The sequence below is a fragment of the Cetorhinus maximus genome, chromosome 3 (assembly GCF_964194155.1).
Source record: "Cetorhinus maximus chromosome 3, sCetMax3.hap1.1, whole genome shotgun sequence".
Taxonomy (NCBI): Eukaryota; Metazoa; Chordata; class Chondrichthyes; order Lamniformes; family Cetorhinidae; genus Cetorhinus; species Cetorhinus maximus.
Genome location: NC_135881.1, coordinates 176,657,868 through 176,683,822, shown reverse-complemented (window position 1 = coordinate 176,683,822; position 25,955 = coordinate 176,657,868). Strand labels below are relative to the sequence as shown.

General features: G+C 43.3%; 1 protein-coding gene across 1 annotated transcript in view; it reads right to left on the bottom strand.

Annotated features, from left to right (window-relative positions):
* The window catches only part of eepd1 (endonuclease/exonuclease/phosphatase family domain containing 1), a 192,513-nt gene that overhangs the window by 25,509 nt on the left and 141,049 nt on the right, over positions 1–25,955 (bottom strand). Inside the window, exons 5-6 of the mRNA XM_078539320.1 lie at positions 11,211–11,321; positions 4,418–4,552 (exon numbers count right to left, since the gene is read on the bottom strand). Coding sequence (XP_078395446.1) covers positions 4,418–4,552; positions 11,211–11,321 — 246 coding nt within the window. The remainder of the gene's footprint in view (positions 1–4,417; positions 4,553–11,210; positions 11,322–25,955) is intronic.

Genomic DNA, 25,955 nt, shown 5'->3' with positions numbered 1-25,955 from the left:
TAGGGACAAGCAAGCAGTGATAGGAGCAGATAATCAAAAGATGTCACAGACAAAAGAACAGAGTGGTGTTAAAGGTGGTGATATTATCTAAGAGAATGTGCTAATTAAGAATGGATGGCAGGACACTCAAGGTACAGCTCTAGTGGGGGTGGGGTGGAAAGACTGACAAGGTATTACAGTTATAGATAATAATAATAATAATAATAATAATAATAATAACCGCAATAATACACTGCCCACACTGTAAATCAGTTGGCATGGACAGTCAAGCGGGAGTGAGCAGCCTGATTTTTTAAAAGAATTTTTCAATGGGTGAGAAGGAAGGGGTCGGAATATTTTGATGGGCTGCCCTTTACGGATTTGGGTGGGGGGGCTGCTCCCTAAGATAGAACCTCCTCCTTTCTTCCTACCTCCTGCTGCATTAAAGGCATCATCCCCAACCCCATGCCCCCTCCCTAACCTGCCCAAACCCTCCCTTCCCAAGACCCCTGACTTTTTAAAAATTCATTTACGGGATATGGATGTCACTGGATGAGCCAGCGTTTAATGCCCATCCCTGATTGCCCTTGAGAAGGTGGTGGTGAGCTGCCTTCTTGAGCTGCAGCAGTCCGTATGGTCTAGATACACCCACAATGCTGTTAGGGCGGGAGTTCCAGGATTTTGACCCAGCGACAGTGAAGGAACGGTGATATATTTCCAAGTCAGGATGGCGACTGGCTTGGAGGGGGACTTCCAGGTGATGGTGTTCACAAGTATCTGCTGCCCTTGTCCTTCTAGATGGTAGTGGTCGTGGGTTTGGAAGATGCTACCTAAGGTACCTTAGGGAGTTTCTGCAGTGCATCTTGTAGATGGTACACACTGCTGCCACTGTGTGTCAGTGGTGGAGGGAGTGAATGTTTGTGGACGGGGTGCTAATCAAGTGGACTGCTTTGACCTGGATGGTGTCCAGCTTCTTCAGTGTTGTGGGAGCTGCACTCATCCAGGCAAGTGGAGGGTATTCCATCAAACTCCTGACTTGTGCCTTGCAGATGGTGGAAAGGCTTTGGGGAGTCAGGAGGTGAGTTACTCGCCACAGGATTCCTAGCCTTTGACCTGCTCTTGTAGCCACAGCATTCATATGGCTAGTTCCAGTTCAGTTTCTGGTCAATGGTAACCCCCAGGATGTTGACAGTGGGAGATCCAGCGATGGTAATGCCATTGAAAATCAAGGGGCAATAGTTAGATTCTCTCTTGTTGGAGCTGGTCATTGTCTGGCACTTGTGTGGTGCAAATGTTATTTGCCACTTGTCTGCCCAAGCCTCGATATTGTCCATGTTAAGCTGCATTTGGACATGGACTTCTTCAGAGTCTGAGGATTCACGAATTGTGAACATTGCGCAATCATCAGTGAACATCCCCACTTCTGACCTTATGATGGGAGACTTGCCTGGGTCCAGAAACCATTGGGCCTTCTTCTTCCTGATTGCAGTCCTGGCAGCGCCCACTAATGCGCTCTTGGCACTGCCGGGACTGATGGAGCTACCAGCCAACTGGACTGACCGGCAGCTCCTGAGGATGGGTCTTCCTCTCCAGTGAGAGGCCGGAGTCCCACAGTGCCCCTATTTAGCCAGCCTGCAGCATGATATCCAAAACAAAAACAGAATTACCTGGAAAAACTCAGCAGGTCTGGCAGCATCGGCAGAGAAGAAAAGAGTTGACGTTTCGAGTCCTCATGACCCTTCAACAGAACTGAGTAATATTAGGAGAGGGGTGAAATATAAGCTGGTTTAAGGTTGGGGGGGGAGGTGGTGTGGTTGTAGGGACAAGCAAGCAGTGATAGGAGTAGATAATCAAAAGATGTCACAGATAAAAGAACAAAGAGGTGTTAAAGGTGGTGATATTATCTAAACGAATGTGCTAATTAAGAATGGATGGCAGGACACTCAAGGTACAGCTCTAGTGGGGGTGGGGTGGAAAGACTGACAGGGCATAAAAGGTATAGATTTAAAAATAATGGAAATAGGTGGGAAAAGAAAAATCTATATAAATTATTGGAAAAAACAAAAGGAAGGGGGAAGAAACGGAAAGGGGGTGGGGATGGAGGAGGGAGTTCAAGATCTAAAGTTGTTGAATTCAATATTCAGTCCGGAAGGCTGTAAAGTGCCTAGTCGGAAGATGAGGTGCTGTTCCTCCAGTTTGCGTTGGGCTTCACTGGAACAATGCAGCAAGCCAAGGACAGACATGTATGATGCAGCATGATATGGCTGACGCGATACCCCGGCTTTGGCTCTGGACAGGGTGGGGGGGGGGGGGGGGGGGGGGGCGGTGGTGCAGGGCAAGCCATCCATTGCCCTATCATATTCTGCTCATTTTAACCATCAGTAAAGACTAAACAGCTAGGACTATTTTCTCCAGGAACGAGAACACTGAGTGGTGACCTAATAGAGGTCTTAAAATTATGCAGGAATAATACCTGCACTATCGATAAAATGCCTACACTTTTATCTCAAATATTCTGTTACGATAAAGATATTAAAAGTACAATGAACACAGTTACTTATACTTTAAACTGAACTTCCTAACTCAACTTTTCTTCTACATCCATTTGACTTACATCCCAATAAACTCAAGTCAGATTCTTAAATGAAATTGGAAGATTAACCACTTGGTCTGAGTACTGCTTCGAAAATTTGTATAAGGGTTGAGATTTCTTGGGTCTTTTGCTTCCTTCTGGCAAGGTTTTCCCTTCAAATCTCCTCCAACCGTCCCATGATTATAGACTCCCAGTTCAGCATAGGCTTTACTAACATCTTAAGTGTAGCCAGGACTCTTCTGGTTCTAGTATTCTTTAAGACTGGAGTCTTGCACCTGAAATTCTATCTCTCTCTATCCTTAGCTCGGCTAGCAGTAAGTTGAACTTCTAGGAGTCCTTCAGTTAAGAAGTTTTAAACTCTCTTAGCCAGCACATGGAATTTCACATGAACTCTGGTGGAAAGAGATGTCCCTTGTTCAGCATCCAGATTGTTCTAAACACCAAAAATAAAAACTGCTTGAAACAAAACCATGCCTGAAATCTACTCACCACTATAATTAATTTCTTGTTGACCCTTTTTCTACTGTTTATCACCCTGGCAACTTAGTCACTGGGAGCCTGGTGCTTTCCCAGAAATCAACTCCCAGAGAAACCTAGTTTGTAATGGGACCATCACCCCAACATAAAATATAGGTTTTTCCCCCCCCAAAAAACACATGCATCATTACAACTTAGGATGACTTCTTTAAGTTCCACGTGCTTGCTAGGCTCGTGGGCCCCCAGTGTCCCCACCCCGGCAGTTGCGACGAGTCATTTAAATCTCCATTCAGTTTGGCGGGACCGTAATGTCCCACCAGGCAGGAAGGGCTGTAAAATCCTGGACTTGGTTACCCATTATTTACAGAATATTTCTTATGTCTTCGACAGTGAAGGTAAATACAAAATATTTGTTTAAGGTATCTGCGACCAGTCATTTTAGTCAACAGGAGAAGCCTCTTTCTTTGACTGAATACTATTTTCTACTCTTATTATTAACTACCGTTGGAACACTTCTTCTGTGGGAATTTTGTGCCTTATATATTTGTTGTAAATTATGTATTAATTCTTTAAATGCTAGCCATTGCTTATCAACTCTCATATCTTTTAATGTAATTTCCCAATCTACCTCAGTCAATTGCCCCTCATACCTAGCAGTTTACTTTGTTTAGATTTAAGATCCTAGTTTTGGACTTGACTGAATTGCTTGCAAACTCAATATAAAATTTTATCATGTTATTGTCATTCTTTGACAATATCCTACTTATGTGATTGGGTCCTAAATGGACCACGATAACTAGATCCTCTTTCTCCCACACCAAGTTCTTCTTCAACCGTGAGGAAACGCCTTGAATCCTGTCATTAATGCATATATACAATCTTCTCCATCAACACAACCTGAATCGCTCCAAGGGATTTTTTTTCTAAAAGAAGATTTTTAAAAGAGAATTCTTGGCACTAAATAGAATTGGGTATCAATTGTTGTTACTTCTCCCAGCGGGTGTAATTTTTGGATTTGGCACAACCAACAGAGGGCCAAACCCACTAGTCGTGCACAATGGAACTTTAGGTGGGTGCTGCATGCGATTTTAGAGGCTTTAATTGAAATGGTTGGAATATTAAACCGTGGTGCGCGCACATGCTCCCAGTTTAGAATGGACCCCTCCCCTTCAGGGACTGCCATGTTCAAAATGTACCCGAATTATTCTGTAAATGATCTATCAACCATTCTGCTTCATGTGCAGGGTGAAGTAGGTACCTGGGGAAACCCATACAGATGCTCACATGCAGGCTTTCTACCCTGCTCGCAATTATTTAAAAGCCAATATAATCCTTTAAGAGCGCCACAGACAGGGAAAAAGTGTTCACCTTGAAATGTGCAAGATAAGGCCTGGAGACACAGGGTTTCCCATTCCCATTGGTTTGTGCGTTCTCCAGAAGGAAGGCAGTTTTCAGTTCTACTCCAGCACTGCTGTCCCAAAGATAACCAGCATACTCCGTGCTCTGTGAAAAAAAAAATGTGAGAACTGAGACGTTTGTATATATCAACAGTTAGAGATCACTTTAATCTAATGTTTGCTCTCTCTGCTCTCTGAACTTGCTGACTTATGTGGGGATGCATTTCCACAGGCAGCTTCCATTGCCTCACTCAAGTGGTTATTTTACAATTGTGAGCCTAGAATGAGTGAAAGCCAGAGAGAGAAAAGAGAATTGCACTTATATAGCACCTTTCATTATCTCCGGACATCCAAATGTGCTCTCTAGCAATTAAGTACTTTCACAAGAGTAGTTAGGCGCTGTTGCAATTTAGGAATTGCAGCAGCCAATTTGCACACAGCAAGCTCTCACAAGCAAAATTAAACAATAACTGCTTAATCTATTTCACTGATGATGGTTGAAGGATAAATATTGGCCAGAACACCGAAGGAACTCTCCTACCTTTTTTTCAAAATAGCGGTATTGGGCCTTTTACATCCAACTGAGAGGGCAGATAGGGCTGTGTGTCAGCATGCAAGGTGGGGAGGGAAGATGCTTCACAGCTAAGTAGGATTCTGCCCTTAACTCAATAACTCATCATGTGCAGCACTTCCTAGAAAAGCAATCAGGAGAGATCATAAGAAACCCAGGCGGATTTCTTCTTCTTTACCCCTCAGTCAAATGTCATTAACCCTACTGCGGCCAGGTCCAAGGTCAGCTAACTCAGCATGGATTGAACAAGAACCTTCTTGTCTGCATTACTGACCAAGGCAGTCGATTTACCCATTAGAATTTGGAACATAACAACCACTGGTGTCTCGTGGTTACAGCATGTACTATCTACAGGGCTCACTACAGAACTTTGTGAAGGCTTCTTTGGCAAAGCCTCCTAACTCACGACCAACACCACCAAGCAGTCGGGTATGGGACAGGGGAGCACCATTATCTCCAAGTTCCCCAAGTCAAACACCATTGTGACTTGGACATATATTGCAATTCCTACATCATCAGTGGGTCAAAGTCCTGGAAGTCCTTACCTAACAGCATTGTGGGAACACCTTCACCACACAAGATGCAGTGGTTCTAAAAAAGCAGCTCATTAACATTTCTCAAGGGCAACTAGGAATGGACAATATATGCTGATCTCGCTAGCAACGTTCATGTCCCAAGAATTAATTTTTATAAAAAGGTCACTTAAGGATAAACTTCAACTAAAAGTTAAGTGATGCCCAGGCTAGGAATTACTACCTCAGTACACTCCCATTATTCTCCATATTTTGACAAAATTCTGGTAACTGAAACCAATTACCAAGAGCTATGATTCACTGGCAATGAAAGCACAGAAATGATCCCAGCCACAGCTACTACAAGCATCATTAAATTACAATAGTCACTGCCAAATGTAAGAAACTACCACCACAGAGAACGAGCCCTGAAATATATATCACTGCACATTCCCTGCTGTGACCACTGAGACAAGGGAGCTAGTCAAAACATTCACACAACATCCTACCAGCAGGACTCCAGGTCAACAGCACTGTAGCTTCCCTAAGCACAGCAAGACAAAACAGATCTCAGCCCAGCAAGCACCTACAAGCAGATTGAAAGAAGCTTCCATTTCAGGTTGGTGGAGTTGAGTTGGATTCAAACCAGGCAATGATAGGGAAGACACAATTGACCATCAGGCTTGGGTGTGAAAAGCCTGCCCATACTCAACTTTCCTGGTTCAAATGAAGGAAGGATGTTCACTTAGCAAAGTAAGGTTGGTGACTATAGAACAGTGATGCAGCAAGAGGCTAATTACACACAAAAAGAGGTTGTCCATAATATAATGGAGGCCAGCTGGACTGCTGACTGGCAAAAAACATTAAACAAACATAATTTCAGCATCGAGCATATTTTCTTTTGGGGGAAAAAAAATCAGTCATTTTGTGCTTGCTTTGTCTGACTTTGGAGATTCCTGGAATTTACAAGGAGCTGCCACACTGTTAAAAAAAAAATCACTACCAAACGCATAATTCCCTCTCATTGAAGTACACGGCACTGGTGAGATCACATCTGGAGTACTGTGTACAGTACTGGTCTCGTTATTTAAGGAAATACGTAAAGGTGTTAGAAGCAGTTCAGAGAAGGTTTACTATACTAATACCAGGAATGGGCAGGTTGTCTTATAAGGAAAGGTTGGACAGGTTAGGCTTGTACCCACTGGAATTCAGAAGAATAAGAGGAGACTTGACTGAAACCTTTAAGGTCCTGAGGGGTCTTGACAGGGTGAACGCAGAGAGGATGTTTCTACTTGTGGGAGAATCTAGAACTAGGGGTCACTGTTTAAAAATAAAGGGTTGCTCACTTAAGACAGAGATGAGGAGAAATGTTTTCTCTCAGAGGGCAGTGGGTCTTTGGAACTCTCTTCCTCAAAAGGTGGTGGAAGCAGAGTTTTTGAATATTTTAAGGCAGAGCTAAATAGATTCTTGATTAACAAGGGGGTGAAAGGTTAACAGGGATAGGCAGGAATGTGGGGTTGAGGTTACAATCAGATCAGCCAGGATCTTATTGAACGGTGGAGCAGGCTTGAGGGGCCGAGTGGCCTGCTCCTGCTCCTAATTCGTACGTTCGTATGAGTTTGTTGGCATAGTCAAAGTAATAAAGGTATGAATGAGGGTTTCAGCAGCAAGTGAGCTGAGATGGGGTGAAGTAGGAAGGTGGAAATAGGTGGTCTTAGTGATGGCACCAATATGAGGTCTGAACCTTATCTCAGGGTCAGATGTGACACCAAGGTTGAAAACAGACTGGTTTAGTCTCATATTATTGCCAGGGAGAGGGATGGAGTCAGTAGCTAGGGAACAGTGCTTGGGGAACAAAAACAATGCCTTCAGTCTTCCCAATATTTAATTGCAGGAAATTTCTGCTCGTCCACTACCAGATGTCAGAGTCTGAACAGTGTACAAGATTATGAGGGGCATGGACAGGGTGGATAGGGAGCAGCTCTTCCCCTTAGTTGAAGGGTCAGTCATGAGGGGACATAAGTTCAAGGTGAGGGGCAAGAGGTTTAGGGGGGATGTGAGGAAAAACTTTTTACCCAGAGGGTGGTGAGGGTCTGGAATGCGCTGCCTGGGAGGGTGGTGGAGGCGGGTTGCCTCACATCCTTTAAAAAGTACCTGGATGAGCAGTTGGCACGTCATAACATTCAAAGCTATGGGCCAAGTGCTGGTAAATGGGATTAGGTAGGTAGGTCAGTGTTTCTCACATGTTGGTGCAGACTCGATGGGCCGAAGGGCCTCTTCTGCACTGTGTGATTCTGTGAACAGTCTGATAATTCAGCAACAGTGATGGAGTTGAGAGATGTGGTGACGAGGTAGAGCTGGGTGTTGTCAGTGTACATGTGAAAACTATCTCTGCTTTCAATGATGATGTTGCTGAAGGGAAGCTAGTAGATTAGAAATTTGACAAGACCAAGGACAGATCCTTGGGGCATGACAGGTGATAGTGCGTGAGCAGGAACAGAAGCCAATGCAAGTGATTCTCTGGTTACAATTAGACAGTTAAGAATGGAACCAGGTGTAAGTAGTTCTACCCAGCTGGACGATAGTGGAGAAGTTTTGGAGGATGGTATGACCAACCATGTCAAAGGCTGCAGACAGGTCAAAAGCACAAGGAGGGAAAGTTTACCCTTGTCGTAGTCATATAGGAAATCATTGTCCACAGTCATTGTGACTTTGATCAGAGCCATTTCAGTACAGTGGCAGGGTGGAAACCTGATTGGGAGGATTCAGATATGGAGTTTGGGGAAAGATAGGCATGGATTTGAGAGACGACAACTTATTCAAGAACTTGGAGAGGAAAGGAAGGTCGGAGATCGGTTCTCAGTTTGCAGAGATGATGGGGTAAAGGGTTGATTTTTTAAGGAGCGAGGGACAAGGAGAGAGAGAGAGCTATTAATAATATCAGCTAACATGGGGACCAGGAGGAGAAGTTGGGTGGTCAGCATTTTAGTGGGCAAAGGATCAAAGGAGCAGGGTGTGAGCCTCATGGACAAGTTGAGCTTGGAGAGGGCATGGGGAGAGTTGGAGAGAAACTAGGGAAAGGTGCATTAAAAGCTAAGGCAGCAGGAAGCTTTAGAGGAAGTTTGGGAGGGACGTGATGGAGGCAGCTGATCGGATTGCCTTGATCTTAATGACGAAGTTGCCCATGAGCTCTTCACACTTATTGCTGGAGGTGAAGGCGGAGGAGACAGTGGAGAGGAGTTTAAGAATTCAGCCTGCTGCAGCAGAGAGAAGCAGCAGGTTATCTTTGCATTCCAGGATGATCCATATGAACAATTTTATCAGCCGGGAGCAGGACCCGATAGTGCTTTATGTGGTCCAGGTAGATTTGGCAAGAGATGGTTAAACCAGTTGTCCACCAAATCCTTTAAAGTCTGCATCCCTTGGACTTAGGAGATCAGAGAGTTGGAACTTACCACCAGAATGGCCAGGGTGAAGGAGAGTAATGGTTTTATTAGGGTCTAGGGCACTGAAGATGGAGGCGACGGTGTAGCTGATCAAATCAGAAGCTGGAGAACGGAGGGCTAAAGGCTAGACAATTCGAATTTTCAAAGTGCACTTCTAAGTGAATTGAAGGATAGGTCTATCCAGGAGCTGATACAGAAGGAGGTAAGGTTGGGGCATGGAAAGGGAATGTGGCTAGTGATTGATATGAGAAAGTGATCAGAGATGGCCTTACCTGAAATTGATATGCTGGGGTTAGCAAAAACACATGAAAATAGCAAGGTCAAAGGGCTGGCCACAAGTATTGGTTGTGGAGTTTACATTGAAGGAGTGGTTTAACTAGGTTAAGAGGGCAATGAACTCAGGAGGAGTGAAAGAACATTACAAATTAAGATGGAGATTGAGATCACTGAGGATGAGAAGTCATCGGCGCAGTAGCTGAGTAAAGATATATCTGAAAATATTTTATTGTATCATTGTAGAAAACAATGATTTTGAATGAGAGGTGAGAAAGGTGGAACAAGGTGAGATGCTCAAGAGGAGAAAGTACCAGAGGAGTAATGAGTCAGCCCAAGATGTGATCTGATGATAAGTGCCACACCGTCACCACGATGAGATGATGGAAGATATAGCCAGGCAAGGAGGCTTCATTAACAGGCAAGGTGTCATCACCCTCAGCCAGGTTTCCGTTTAGTTCATGATGTTGATACAATCATCTACAATAAGTTCATGGGTGGCAAGGATCTTGTTCAGAAGTGAGTGACATTCTGGAAGGAGATGTGTAGAGCTGCAGTGAGAACTGATCTACTGGCAGAATCCACAGGGTCAGCAGTGGGAGGGTTAAGTTGAATAGAAAGGAGTTTAGCAAGATCAGGCCCCAGCAGGCAGATTAGGTGGGAAGGTTAATGAGAAAGTGGTATGGGGAAATTGGGGTTTGCTGCTTGTAATGAGCCAGTGCTGAGTGTTTTGATGAATCCTTTGGAGAATGCCAAGAGAGGCACAGAGGGAAGTTGCAGGAATATCTAGGAGGGAGTCAAGCCTGGGATAGCAGCAAGAGAACTGGAAGGTCGAGAAGTACTGGAAGGTTGGGGTAGGGAAAAAGAGGCCCGAGTTCTTGAGGATGAAGAAGTGAAAGAAGGCATGATGGTTGAAGAGAGGGGTAAAGAGAATAGAAATTAAAAGGCAAGAACAAAAGTGGAACGAGAGTGATGGGCTCAGGTCCCAAAGCCTGGGAGCAGACCTCTAAGTCTTCCCTCACTGCTCAGAGTATATTATAGCATAAGTGCCAGTCTTGAACAACTGTGGGATCAAGCCCCATTGCAGTTCTTGAACACATGACATAGGCTGCTATATCAGTACAGCACTGAGGGAGTGCTGCAGTGTTGGAGATGCCATGTATCAGATGAGATATTAGGCTGACACCATGTTTGCCTCTAAGGCGAATTCACAATATCTCATGGTACTACTTATTCCTCAACCATTTGTGTGTGTGCAAACTGACTGTCAATTTTACCTACAAAAGAACAGTGACTGCACTTCAAAGTGATTAATTGGCAATAAAGCACTTTGGGATCTCTCAAAGATGTAAATGGTGCTACATAAATACAACTTCTTTATAATAAAGTGCCACTATTTGGCAGGTTCTTCATGCTAGGATGGAAACACTAATGTTTTTTTCCATTAATAGTTCTGAAATAATGTTCCTTAAACAGAAAATAGGGGATGGTGGGGGAAAGAGGAAAAAAAACAAACACCATAGTAGGTCATGGTCACACATCATCTTGTGAGAGGTTTTTACACAGAAATAAACATACCATAATGTTAGAAACAAAGTTTTACTTCAGTTACAAAATGGTACCATGAGCCAATAAGATGGACATCAGTAGGAGGACTTTATTACAGCAGCACAGACATTGCCAATCAGAAGTAAGTACTGTATAACATATATCAGGACCAACGTGGCAGCTTAAGTCAACAGCTGGCACAAACACACAAGAAATGACACTTGATTTAGCCAAGATCTGATTTGCTGGCATAGCTACATTATAGACTGAAAACAATGTTATATTCAAACGAGATTGTCTGTTTGTCAATCCATTTAAAACTGGATGTTTCATGTTTTAGTAAAATATTATACATTTTGAAGAGTCAATGGCTTATGTTTAAGCCAACACTTCCATTGCTTGCAGAGAACATACCTTGTGCATCTGTACGGATGGTTTCTCAGATACCGTACACTTCCAACATCCTCTGGGACCTTTCCATTTACGAACATTTGGCAGCATTGGCTGATTCAATTCTGCACAGAACTGCAAAACAGAAATTTTGAGTGGGTCAAAAAGTCTCCGGACACGTTTGTTGTTGAGGCTGCACATTTAACAGTTTTGGAAAAACCCAACAAATATTAGAGCTTTTGTGATTTTATGTTGAAGTCCCCCATGTGCTCATTTAAGATGCCACAAAACAGTTAATACTGCTCCGTGTTACATAAAACAGTGCAGATTGTTGTTGAATCAACTGCATTTGCCCTAGGTACTGACCTACAATTGCAGTACTATCCTGAAAGAGATCGAATTAATACCTGTTTCTTTTATTTTGCCACAAGCTGCTGCTCTACAAATAATTCACAGATTTGCCAGAGAAATGCTTTATTTATCCAAAATCAAATGGATGAATATGTAAAGGGAAAAAGACTTATACTTATATAATGCCTTTCACAATCTCAAGACATGCCAAAGCATTTTATAGCATTAAGTGTTGCAATGTAGAAAATGTGGCAGTCAAATTGCACACAGCAAATTGCTACAAACAACAATGAGAAAATAACAGATAATGCTTTAATAATGGTGGTTGAAGAATAAATAATGTCCAGGACATCAGGGAGAACTCCCTTGCAAATAGTGGCATGGGATATTTCACGTCCACCTGACAGGGTCAACAAGATGTTGATTTTAAGCTCTCATCCGAAAGACGACATATTTTAGACCAAGTGCAGCACACCTCTCTCAGTACTGCATTGGAGTGTCAGTCTATAGGTTCTGTGTTCAAGTCACTGGAGTACATGGGTTGAACCCGTAACCTTCTAACTCAGAGGCAAGAACACAACAACTGAGATACAGTTGGTATCACTATGAACCAGAGGTTTGGATGTGAAGCAGCTAGCTCTCCCTGAAGGAGAGCACAGGACTTCACTTGGACTTAACTAGAGATACCAGCTCTGCCACTTCCCCGTATTTATATAAAATATGTTTTCAGGTCACATACTGAAAAAAGTAGCTGTGACATAACAGCTGAAACTATCAATCAGATTGAATCTTGATCAGGTCAGTCTTAAACCAGCATATATCCATGATATAAAAGTGATAGTTATAAAAGTTATATAGAGACTGCCAATCTTTTAGGAAGGCAAATGATATATTAGCCTTTAATGCAAGGGTTTTTTAAAAATTCATTCATGGGATGTGGGCTTCGCTGGCTAGGCCAGCGTGTATTGCCCATCCCTAACTGTCCTTCAGAAGGTGGTGGTGAGCTGCCTTCTTGAACCGCTGCAGTCCATGTAGTATAGGTATACCTACAGTGCTGTAAGTCGGGGGGGAGGGAAGTTCCAGGATTTTGACCCAGCGACAGTAAAGGAACGGCGATATATTTCCAAGTCAGGATGGTGAGGTGGTGGCGTTCCCATGTGTCTGCTGCCCATGTCTTTCCAGGTGGCAGCGGTCATGGGATTGGAAGGTGCAGTCTAAAGAGCCTTGGTGAGTTCTTGCAGTGCATCTTGTAGATGGTACACACTTTTGCCACTGTGCATCGGTGGTGGAGGAAGTGAATGTTTGTGGATTGGGTGCCAATCAAGCAGGCTGCCTTGTCCTGGCTAGTATCAAGTTTCTTGAGTGTTGTTGGAGCTGCACTCATCCAGGCATGTGAAGAGTATTCCGTCACACTCCTGACTTGTGCCTTGTAGACAATGGACAGGCTTTGGGGAGTCAGGAGGTGAGCTACTCGCCGCAGGATTCCTAGCCTCTGACCTGCTCTTGTGGCCACTGTATTTATATGGCTAGTCCAGTTCAGTTTCTGGTCAATGGTAACCCCCAGGATCTTGATAGTGGGGATTCAACGATGGTAATGCCATTGAATGTCAAGGGACGATGGTTAGATTCTCTCTTGCTGGAGATGGCCATTGCCTGGCACTTGTGTGGTACAAATGTGACTTGCCACTTGTCAGCCCAGGTCTGGATATTGTCCAGGTCTTGCTGAATTTCGACATGGATTGCTTCAGTATCTGAGGAATCGCGAACAGTGCTGAACATTGTGCAATCATCAGTGAACATCCCCACTTTTGACCTTATGATGGTGTCATGACCCAGCGGTTTGATAAGGGCTGAATTATTTAAAATCCCAGAGGGAAACTTTAAACAACTGTCATAACCTATATGTTCAACTGATGTGTTTGAGATGCAGTCTAAATTCAGGAATAAGACCACCAGTTCTCGAGAAATTTTTATATCAAACTACATGAGACATTTATTAATTTACAACAAATTAAACATATACACATGGCTACAAATTACTACTATCATAACTTTTTAACAAATTCCCAAATTAATCTCCACTAAGGCAACAACAACCCATAGACTTTAAGCAGACACCAGGCAAAGCACTTTCACCTTACAAATTCAAAATGAGGTTCCTTTCAATTTAGTTCCTTTGCAGACAGTTGTAGGCTTACAGGCTTTGATCTTACATGTCTCTGCTCTGCACACACAAAACTGCTTTCTGTTATATCCAACACTTCTCTTTAAATGTAAGTTTTAATTGTAACACGAGGCCCTTTGAACTCCACCTCTTCTAACAATAAAACACTTTTCATAGTACCAATTTTATTAGTAATATGAACATTTTGCTTGGTGTCTCCCAGGTGCAAGATTTCACTCCCACTTGAGTGCTCTATTCAACAAAATGCAAATGTACCTCTACTTCTGTTTACATCCCAAAACTACTATACATCAAAGCACCCAGACGAGCTGGCTTTAATCCAATTAAAACATACACAGACACACCCACAGACTAAACCTCTATTTAAAAAAATAATTTCCAATTATATTATATACACTAATAGCTTCATGACAGATGGAAGGAAGGTCATTAATGAAGCAGCTGAAGAAGGTGGGGCCTAGGACATACTCTGAGAAGCTCCTGCAGTGATGTCCTGGAACTCAGATGATTGACCTCCAACAACCAAAAATACAACTATTTTTCTTTGTGCTAGGTATGACTCCAACCAGGGGAGAGTTTTCCCCTGATTCCCATTGATTCCAGTTTTGCTAGGGCTCCTTAATGCCACATTCAGCCAAATGCTGCCTTGATGTCCAGAGTAGTCACTCTCACCTCACCTCTGGAGTTCAGCTCTTTTGTCCATGTTTGATCTAAAGCTGTAATGAAGTCAGGAGCTGAGTGGCCCTGACAGAACCCAAACTGAGCACCAGTGAGCAGGTTATTGCTAAGCAAGTGCCATGTGATAGCACTGTTGATGACCTCTTTCATCACTTTACTGATGATTGAGAGTAGACTGATAGGACGGCAACTGGCCAGGTTGGATTTGCCCTGCTTTTTGTGTACAGGACATACCTGGGCAATTTTCCACATTGTCATGTAGACGCCAGTGTTGCAGCTGTACTGGAACAGCTTGGCTAGTGACGTGGGAAGTTCTGGAGCACAGGTCTTCAGTACTATAGCCAGAATATTGCCAGGGCTCATAGCCTTTGCAGTATCCAGTGTCTTCAGCTGTTTCTTGATACCATGTGGAGTGAATCAAATTGGTTGAAGACTGGCATCTGTGATGCTGGGGGCCTCCGGAGGATTGTTGCAAAGGCTTCAGCCATGTCTTTTGCACTGATGTGCTGGATCCCCCACCATTGAGGATGGAGATATTTGTGGAGGCTTTTCCTCCAGTGAGTTGTCTAATTGTCCACCACCATTCACGACTGGATGTGGCAGGAGTGCAGAGCTTAGGTCTGATCCGCTGGTTGTGGAATCGCTTAGCTCTGTCTGTCATGTGCTGCTTATGCTGCTTGGCACGCAAGTAGGCCTGTGTTGTAGCTTCACCAGGTTGATGCTTAATTTTTATGTATGCTTGGTGCTGCTCCTGTCATGCCCTCCTGCACCCTTGATTGAACCGGGGTTGATCCCCTGGTTTGATGGCAATGGTAGAGTCGGGGATATCCCGGTCCATGAGATTACAGATTGTGGTTGAGTACTGATGGCTGCTGCTGATGGCCCACAGTGCCTCCTGGTTGCCCAGTCTTGTGTTGCTTGATCTAATCGAAATCTATCCTATTTAGCACAGTGGTGGTGCCACACTACACAAGGGAAGGTATCCTCAATGTGAAGATGGGACTTCGTCTCCACAAGGACTGAGCAGTGGTCACTCCTACTGATAGTGTCATGGACAGATGCATCTGCGGCAGGCAGGTTGGTGAGGATGAGGTCAAATATGTTTTTCCCTCTTGTTAGTTCTCTCACCACCTGCTGCAGACCCAGTCTAGCAATAATGTCCTTTAGGACTCGGCCAGCTTGGTCTGTAGTGGTGCTACTGAGCCACTTTAGGTGATGAACACTTAAGCCCCCCGTCCAGAGTACATTTTGCACCTTTGCCACTCTCAGTGTTTCCTCTATGTGATATTCAACATGGATTCATCAGCTGAGGGGATGGTGGTGGGGTGGGGTATGTGGCAGCCAGCAGGAGATTTCCTTGCCCATGTTTGACCTGGTGCCATGAGACTACATGTAGTCCGGAGTCGATGTTGAGGATGCCCAGGGCAACTCCCTCCTGACTGTATACCACTGTGTCCCCACCTCTGCTGAGTCTTCTGGTACAATGATTTAAATGTAAGTTACGAAAATAAAATGCATCATTTATAACAAACTGAAAAGGCAACGCCAGCAACTGGAGAACACAACAATCCTGATCCCTGCAAGATCACAGAAGTTGAGACAGCATTAAGGGGCCTGAAATGTGGCAAAGCAGCAGGATATGACAACATCGCAGGAGAATTCCTGAAACAGCTTGGCCCCTGTGCTTGTGCTTGGCAGACTCAGTTCTACATAACAATCATCAGTTCAAACACATTCCTGAAAGTGTGATGTATGGCAGATATCATTTCCAATCCAGAACCTCACATTCATCTCACATTGAAAAGTTCTCACATTGATGGCCAGTTAGAGACCGATTTCACTACTTTCCACCAAGGTCATCAAGGCTAACAGGACAGCAGGCTGTCTCCGGTGCCTGCGAGGGGGGAGGCACAAGATGCAGCACTCGCAAACGTAAGTTTAAGGCACCGTGAGCACAAGAGGGCTGTTCATGGGTGATCTTCTGTTCTTCCATGATTTCTAAATGTTTAACAATGTTAACACATATTGATATGTTCATTTGATGTGAGTGCTAACAAGATATAAAGTTTGCTTTTGTCTTAATGGCCTGAGTATGCTTTACTGTTTTGTAGGTGCAGGGCACACCAATATCTCATGCGAGACCTGAGTGGCTCTAAACTTTATTGCATAGGTACTGAGTGGATTTTGGGTTCAAAGAAAAGGGTCATTTCAAACATTCGAGATGGAGGCATGAGGTTGAAGCAGATCTTTGGCAGCCTAGCTGAAGGAGCGTTGGATTAAAGCGTCCCTGCCTCCCTGAAGGATCCAGAGGTCTGTCTCCATGTCCTCACCTTGCTCCTCTTCTAACTGACCACTGGATTCATCCTCTGTGGCCTGTGGAGCTGCCTCAAGATCCTCTTCCTCCAGTGGGTCCCACCCCATTGCCTGAACCAAATTGTGGAGAGTGCAGCATGCAACTATCATCAGTGACACCCGCTCTGGGGGTTATTGTTGTGCTCCCCCTAACAGTCCAGGCACTGGAAGGGCATCTTCAAAAGACCTATGGTCCTCTCTATCACTGCCCTTGTGGAGGTATAACTCCTATTTTAACATTGCTCTGCCTCTGTTCTTAGGTGGCGGAGAGGCATCATAAGCCACCTTTTCAATAGATAGCCCTTATCATCCAGCAGCCATCCATCCAGTCGAGCTGGGGCACTGAATAGCTTTGGCACCTGAGAGTGTCTGAGGATGTAAGTGTCATGGGAGCTGCCAGGGTACCTTGCATAGACTTGCAGAATCTGCATCTTGTGGTCACAAACCATCTGGACGTTCATCGAGTGGAATCCCTTCCAGTTGACAAAGACATCCTGCTGATCCGCTGGTGCCTTGATGGCTACATGTGTGCAGTCGATTGCACCCTGGATGCAGAGGAGCCCAGCAATCGCTGCAAACTTTCTGACTCACTCAGCCTGGCTGGCCTCGTCCATACAGAAATGAATAAATGTCATTACCCGCCTGAACAGAGCACCTGTCACCAGCTTGACGCGATTGTGGACAGCTGATTGGGACACTCCACAAAGGCCCCCCACCAACCTCTGGAATGAGCTGGAAGTTGGAGGCCATTGTGACCTTCAGAGCTACTGGCATGGGGTGTCCACCCACACAGTCGGAGCTGATCTCAGGCCCAATCATCTGACAAATGGAGGTCACAGTCTCCCTGGAGAGGTGGAGCCTCCTTCGGCATTGCACCTTGGACATATTGAGGTAGCTGCATCGCTGTCTGTAAACCCTGGCAGCAGGATAGTGGTGTCTTCTGTGGCCCCTTCCGCCATGGACTTCCTGCTGGCCCTGCATCCCTTGTGCCTGCACCTCTCCTCCCACAGGTCCCTCCCCTAGAAGCTGCATTAGGACACCTGGCCTCCTCTCCCTTCTGCCCCTCTCGTCCTCCTCAGAGGAGGTGCCACTAGCGGAGACTACAATCCCCATTAACAGGGTAATAGAAGGCTGTCTGATATCTGGAAGGGTCTGCACAGTCAAAATCCTCCGGGGGCCTTGGCAACACCAGTGAGTACTGAAATGAAGCCTAGGAATGCTAAGACTGAAACTCAGAACAGAGATGAAACTGTCAAGTTCAAATAAGCAACCAGCAGCAAACCATCTCCTAAACTCCTCACTACTCACAATGGCAATGCTGCTGACCCTTTTTATCCCGCCCTTGATGAGGTTTCATTAAAAATGGACTGCCCGCCTCCTGTTTTGCTTGTGCGACAAGTGCGAAATCGAACGGGCAATGTAAAATTGGGATCAATTGTCTTTTTAATGGCCTTAAGTGGCCCTTTAACTGTTGGCAGGTGTGGCTCCGACACCCACATGCTCCCGCTGACCTGAAGATTGCTCACATGCAGGATGACTTTGGGACGCTCACCCAATGTCATCTTGCACCATTTCACGTCCGTTCAGGTCGGGCGTGCGCCCACCCACGAGACGTAAAATTCTGGCCAATGCCTCATTAAGGATTCTTCAAATCTAATTGGTTGAAGGGCTTCTCTGCTGCTTGCTCTGCTCAGAGTCAACACAGGTCCACTTCCTCAACAATTTCAGACCATGAACTCTATCCTCTATTTTGATATTTTTTTACCAAATGCTGGTCTGTATCTTGTTTTTGTTTTCAAACTATGCTGACCTTTATTCTGCTACAAACACCGACTCTGGACCTATGCTTTTGTTGCTTTAATATAACCATTTCCACTCTCTTTGCCTTTTGCTCCATGACATCTTTGGTATTTAATCTCCCTGGCCCTCTAACCTATCCCTGACCGTCCCTTTAGTTCCACCTGACCCTTCCTCTTTATTCAACAGCATAAAACCCATCACATTTCTTCCATCACACTTCTTATAGTAATTGAAGGTATAGTCTTTCCTACTGCCTATCAGGGTTCATGTGATTGTTCTTGGAGACTCCAACCAATGAGCCCTAAGCGCAGGTAATCCGGGGGGTGGTGGGGGGTGCTTTCTAGTCGAGGACCTGGTTCAAGCATGTAGCTTCTGAAAAGCTCTCTATAATAAAGTTATCTGTTTCAAGTAGAAACCTGTCTGGTATGTCAAGTTATTACACCTCACTCCAGTTCCTAAGAAGTCATATTGGACTCAAAATGTTAACGCTGTTTCTCTCTCCACAGATGCTGCCAGATGTGCTGTGTTTTTCCAGCATTTTGTTTTTAAGTACAGCTCCTCCCATAGAGCGTCCCACACTGGATCAGACACCCAATTATCTGAAATCTCCACTGACAAACCTCTGGGCAACTATTTACAAGGTGAGGACAAAATTGTTCCTTCTCCATTCTCAGTAAAATCCAGGTCATCAAATGTGTCTACAGATACTTTGACCTCTGCAGTTTTAAATTTATAACGTGCTTTATCTTCCCATATGAACACAAGTGGCTTTAGAACCTGTGTCAGGCAGCTTCTAGGTGAATTAATGACCACATAAACTTTCTGTAGCAGAAGCATAATAAAATGTCAATGCAGAGTCTGCACATCTGTGACCCATGCACACCTCCCCAAGAAAGCCCATCAAAGGTGATTACATGCTCCTGAGTTTAGCAGCAACACTGTCTCGTGCACATAAACCAAAATAATAGAGAATAATCCAATGCTGACATTGTATAAGTGAGCCTTAATTGAATCCCAAGGGCATCACTTCAATACAATAAGTGCTTCCAAATTAAAATCAGCTCAGCTGCACAAAAGTTATTGCACATTCAACATGCTGCATTTCACATTTAACCACAAGTGAGCTCCCAAGGCTGTACTGTAGATTCAAATGGGTTTTTGGGAATTTTTCAGCGAGCTGAACATTAACTGATTTAGACTGTAGCTAAAAGTATTTAGTGAAGTAGCACCTGTTACAAAACGTATCCAAAATCTATCTTAGTGTAAATGTTGATAAAAAAACCCCATGGACCATTTAACATCAAAGCTTTCTGTTTAATCTTGAAAGGAGACAGAGTGTTGGATTACATGATCTGGTATATGAATACCTGCTGGATTCCTGCCAAATCATACTAGTTGGTAGGCAGGGTTTATGGGGGCCTTAAGTGGATGTAGCAGACTGTGATAGAAGTTCCATTTAAACTCAACGCAGAATAGACTTCTTTCAAATGCGATTATTGCCTTGTCTCAATAATTCAAAGACCTTTTGTTGTTTTAAGAAATATGAATCATACAATTATGTATTTGAATTTAGCAATGGAAATAACATAGCAAAGCAGGAATTTAGAACTAAAAAAATGAAATCAAAGTCGCTTAATCCAAAGTTTTGCATTGTCAGTTTCACCAGAGCCAATGAAGGCTTGATTATTTATTTAAAAATGAATTATTCAAGCATTTGCTGAAATCCAAAATGTCAATTTCCCAACACCCCTTCATTTGCTGGCCCATGCAGGGTGCTATCCTACAGCTGCCATCCAGTATAGGGTATCTCACCAAGAAAGCCAATTTCTACATATAAGTCTCAACTGAGACCTCTGGAACAGGCTATGGGCTCGTGCAGTGAATAATGATGTGCTGAATGCCCTCAAATAAGAGCTGGAACTGTTTCTGAATGGGAGAGAGATCACCTCATACAAAAAGTACATACATAGAACTGAACTGTATATACTGTATAAGTAGTTACCGAGTCAGGGCCGGAGTGATCTCCTAGGCTAGTTTTTAAATCACTTAAGGGGGGGGTCAGAGAGGAATTTGTCAGTTCTTTTGCTCTTCTCCCCTCCCCCCACCCCCACCCCCACCACAACCTCAATTGATCGGGGTTTCTAATCTGGCATCTTGCCTCAACCAGGGCATTGAATGGGTTTTGTGGAAATATTGTGATGTACAAGGCACGACAGTTTTGTGGATCAGGTTTGATGGACCAGAATGTCTTCTTCTGTCTGTTGTTATTCATATACAGAAGGCATCACAGTTAAACTTGATCTTGTTGTTAACTGATACAACAATTTATAATGCTATAGAATTAAATAGTTGGAAGATATTAAAAAACAATTTTGCAATGAATGTTTATTTTTAATTAATTTAACAACTGGATATATAGAAATGGTTACATTGCATATTTTAATTTTAAAAATGTAATTTCTCTCTAACCAAGCATACAGCAATTTCACATAAAGCAAATTCCCTCCTTTCTAAATTGCTTGCGTCAGTTATGACGCAGATGGGAGCGGCTCGGCTCAGGGTCTGAAGATTATGGGCTCAAGTCCCACCCACTCTATGACTTCAGCACAAAATTTGACGCTGACGCTCCAGTGCAACACTGAGGTGCACTGTCAGAGGTGCCATCTTTCAGGTGAGGTGTTAAATCAAAACTCTGTCTGTGCACTCAAGTGGATGTAAAAGATCCCATGGCACTATTTCAAAGAAAAGCAGTAGTTATCTCTGGTGTCTTGACCAATATTTATCCCTCAATCAACATTACAAAAAAAATGATCATTGTCACATAACTGTTTCACAGGAAGATTGCTGTGCATCACATTTGCTGCTGTGTTTCCTACGTTACAATGGTGACGGCACTCCAAAAGTGCTTAATTGGCTGTAAAGCATTTTGAGATGTTCTGTGATCATGAAAGGTGCTGTATATATGCAAAACCCTCTTTTGTTTTCAAACCTCCAAGGCAGAAATATGTGCTGGTGAAGTATTTCTCTTTATTTAAACTTCCAAATGGTTGTAACTTGGCATATATTGCCACAGTTAGAAATAAATAATCTGCATTTATATAGCAGCTTTTATGAAATCAGGACATCCCAAAGTGCTTCACAGCCAATGATGTACTTAAATAAAGACACTAATGGGGTGTAGGAAGCACAGCTACCAATTTGTATACAGCAAGGTCTCACAAACAGCAATAGCATAAAGTGATCAGATAATCTGTTTTTAGTTATGCTGGTTGAAGAATGCTGGCTAGTTCACTGGGGGGAACTCCCCTGCTTGTCTTTGATAAGTGCCATGGGATCTTTTATGCATAACTTGAAATAGCAGTATTCCCTCGGTACTGTAGTGAAGCCTGAGCCCTGACTTTGCATTCAAGTCTCTGGCATGGAGCTTAAACCCATAAACTCTGACTTAGAGACTGAAGTATTACCAATGAGTCTAGGCTGACACAAGTTGGATTCAAGGAATCTGTAGGGAAGTTTTTCTTAATTGTTCTTTCCCTTTTGAAGTCAAACTATCAGGGAAGCACTGAACAATAAAAGCTCCTTTAACAAGGTAGAACAGATAATTGAAAAGACAAGAACCTTTCTATGTGCTCACTCTCTTTGGTTGACAGAGAACCTAAAAACGCTTAGGAATTACATCACAGAAACTCTGGATTCTTGGAGGCATCCCATAAAAAACAGCTGCATCACATTGCAGGATATTCTAGAGCAGTGGCCTTGAAGAAAACAAGCTAAACAATGAATCTGTAGCTGGAAACAGGAACAAAGCTGCAACAGAGAGAAAAAGGGCCCCTGAAGGAGAAGAGTCTTTACTAGGAAAGCCCGAGTGCAAAGGCAGCAGCCAAATTGCAATTCCTCTATAGATTCCTAGAATCCAACTCACTTCATTCCTTGGCAGCCTTCTCACTGTGGCTATAAATTTCTAACCTTGGAACAAACCAAATTGAAATTATATCAATATGAGTGCAATCCCAGGATTTAAAAGAGTGGCTGGAAACCAAGAGACAAGATTCTTGCAGTGTTCAAACCAAATGGTAATCAAGGTATTGAGCAGTGTTGGATAGGTCTCCTTACAATACCCCAGCACAAGAGAGGCTGTGAATGTAGTGCTGCCCTCAAAACCACTCCAGAATGAGAAGATACAGGCCCTGGTTTTGCAGGAGCAGGGCATATCGTGGGATGCCCTGTCAGTGAGACTTGTTAGTGCATATTTAGGTTTTAAAAATGTTATCCTTGCAAACTGATGGGCACGTGAGCTGATAATGGCATGGCAAGGGCAAAAGGGCATCTGGGATCTTTCTGAACAACAGGACAAACAGTTCATCTCCTTAACCAATGAGATTTACGGATTGAGAAATAAATAGAGAAAGCGCTGAGAAGGAGGGTGGTTTAGAGTGGGTGAATTCACTGTCAAATCAGGAGCAGAAAGAGAAAGAGAGAAAGGTTGGATCAAGGGAGAAAAAAGACAAAGGAAAAGTCAGAAAAAAAGTGTAAGATTTAAAATTTGACATTTTAAAAATTGCCAATAATAATTCACAATCCGAAGATTGAGACCTCACGCTTCAAATTGTTAATTATTTAGGCAAGAGAAGTTGATTAGTAATCATTAATGATTTACCATATTGTTAAAAGGGTGCTTACACTGTTAATTTCTAGACTTAACTTTTGGCAAGTTTAATGAGCAATTAATGTACAAATGCAGCAATTTCATGAAACTCACGGACAGATTAAGGGTAAGAAACTGTTTGCAAAGTTAATGAAGAGTGACAAGAACATTTAATGATGCATTTACACTACAATTGTAATGTTCACAAAACTGCTTTCCTTCTTGGTAACACTGCGTTGTAGTGTAAATGCAGACTGGATCCAGATTCAGAGCCCAAACAACAGAAGCAGAGAGGTGGGCAGCAAGATTCCCAGGCAGAGGAAATCTCACTGCATTTAGCTGAAGAGTCAGTTTAATTTTTATGCTTATAGCAAAACCAAATACTTTGCTTTCTGATGCTAACATAGTGAAAATACTCTGTTACTTTTCTAAAAACAGGTTTGTACAGTTAGCAGTTAACATTCTCATAACTGCTTTTGCCAATACATAGTTTATTTTTCCAATTTTACAATTTTTAGCACTTTTCTTTTTTAAAATTAAAAGCAAACACACGCATACAAGGAAAAAGTTTAAGATTCTTCAGTGCCTCAATGGGTTTTATCCAGTGGACAGCTAAACCACAGGGGCCAGGAAGGTCCCAGCTTCCAAATCTGATATGCGGCATCTAGCCAATCTCAGCAGCCTTGCATGAACATCAGATCTGGCCTGGCAACCTCAAAGGTGGAATATCATGGATCCTTGCCATCAAACCTCACACATGAATAAAGGATGCTTGGGTGATATACCTTAGGATGGTGGCTAAGGTGCACCTCAAAGTTCTGCTTTTTTGGCAGACTGACAGATACAGGCTGGAAAAAAAAACACACTGGCCTGAATTTTTCAGATGGGAGGGTCTCGCTTTTACGTTTCCACCTTGAATGTGCCTTTGCTGGACAAGTGAAATGGTATGTGGATGTCAAGTGGATTGCATCACAGCAGCAAAGAAGCAGCAAAATTGCAATTCCTCTATAGATTCATAAAAAACAAAATTTTGAAAAGCTGGTATCTACATTGAGAAAAAACCAATTCTGACGGTGTACTCGTTCATTTGTACAAGCGTAAGTATTCTCCAAAGGGAGATACAATCCTGTGCCTGGGCAAAATTTAATTCTGAATTGAAGAATAGCAGCTCCATTAAAGGATGAGCTGGATCAAGTTTTTACGCAAGGTCAGAATAATGACAGGCTTACAGAATGGGTTCTTCACATCAATTTTCACAAGATGCTGTCTGATTTTTTTTCAGGGGATGTAGATGAACAAAATTATTATTTTCTAAAGTAGGGGTGGGGTTCAAGAGGAAAATCTATGGTGGAATTATCAGAATGGATTCTGGATGGAGATGGTTTCAATTTGAGAAGGGCGCTCTCAATCTTTTTTCATGCAATATAGTCATCTTGGGCCTCCATGTCCTTGCAAACTGCTGACCCAACCCCAATCTCCCTGTCCTATCCAAGATCCTTGAACATGTAGTTATCTCCCAGATCTATACCCACTTTGCCTGCAATTCCATGTCTGAATCTCTTCAATCGGTTTCCTTCTCTCCCATATCACCGAAATTGTCCTACCAAAAACCACAAATGAAATGCATTTCCCTTCCTCACCCTTCACTATAATTGACTTGATTGCTCTCCTCCAATTTCTCACCCTTCCCTTACTACTCCTTCCCCTAAGTCCTTCTGCCTCTCTAAGACACTCCTTAAAACCCAGTCTAGCAATTTCTTATTTGGCTGAACATCCATTTTCCACCCTTAAGCCTCTGAAGTTCTTCAACAACAACAACTTATATTTACATAGCACCTTTAACATCCCAAAGTGCTTCAAGGAACATTATAAAACAGTGTACAATACAAAGCCACATAATGTGATATTAAGACAGATGACCAAAAGCTTTGTAAGTAGTTAGACTATAAAAAGTGTCTTAAAGAAGGAAATTGAGGTAGCAAGGTGGAGAGGTGTAGGAAGGCAATTCCAGAGCTTGGTGCCCAGGCAACTAAGGCACAGTCACCAATAAGAGAGTGATTATAATTTAGAATTCACAGGGCAGAATTAGAGGAGGCTATTTCAGGACATTTTTTCTATGTTAAAGGCAATGCATAAATGTAGCTTGTTATTATTTCGTAAATATTATGTGTCGTGTCCCTTTCACTGGTGACTACATTCGATAAATAGAATATTACACTCCTATTCCAGCTACGTTTCTGATCAATGGTGACTCCAGGATGCTGATGGTAGGAGATTCAGGTTCAGGGATGATAAGGCCGTTGAATCGCAAGGGGAGAGAATTAGATTTGCTCTTATTTGAGATGGTCATTGTGTGGCGAGATGGAATATATCCCTCACTTGTCTGGATGAGCGCAGCTCCAACACCACTCAAGAGCTTGATACCAGCCAGGACAAAGCGGTCTGCTTGATTGACACCCTATATGGTACCTTAAATATTCACCCCCTACACCACCAGCGCACCTGGCTACAATGCATATCACCGACAGGATGTACTGCAGCAACTCACCAAGATTTTTTTGAGAGGGCCGTCCAATTGCAACTTCTACTGCCTAGAAAAACAAGGGCAACTGGCAAAAGGGAATGCCATGACCTGCAAGGTCACCAGATGTATTGCCATCGTTGCTGAACCAAAATCCTGGAACTACCTACCTAACAGCACTGTGGGTGTATCTATACCAAAGGGGCAGCAACAGTTCAAGGCAGCTCACCACCACTT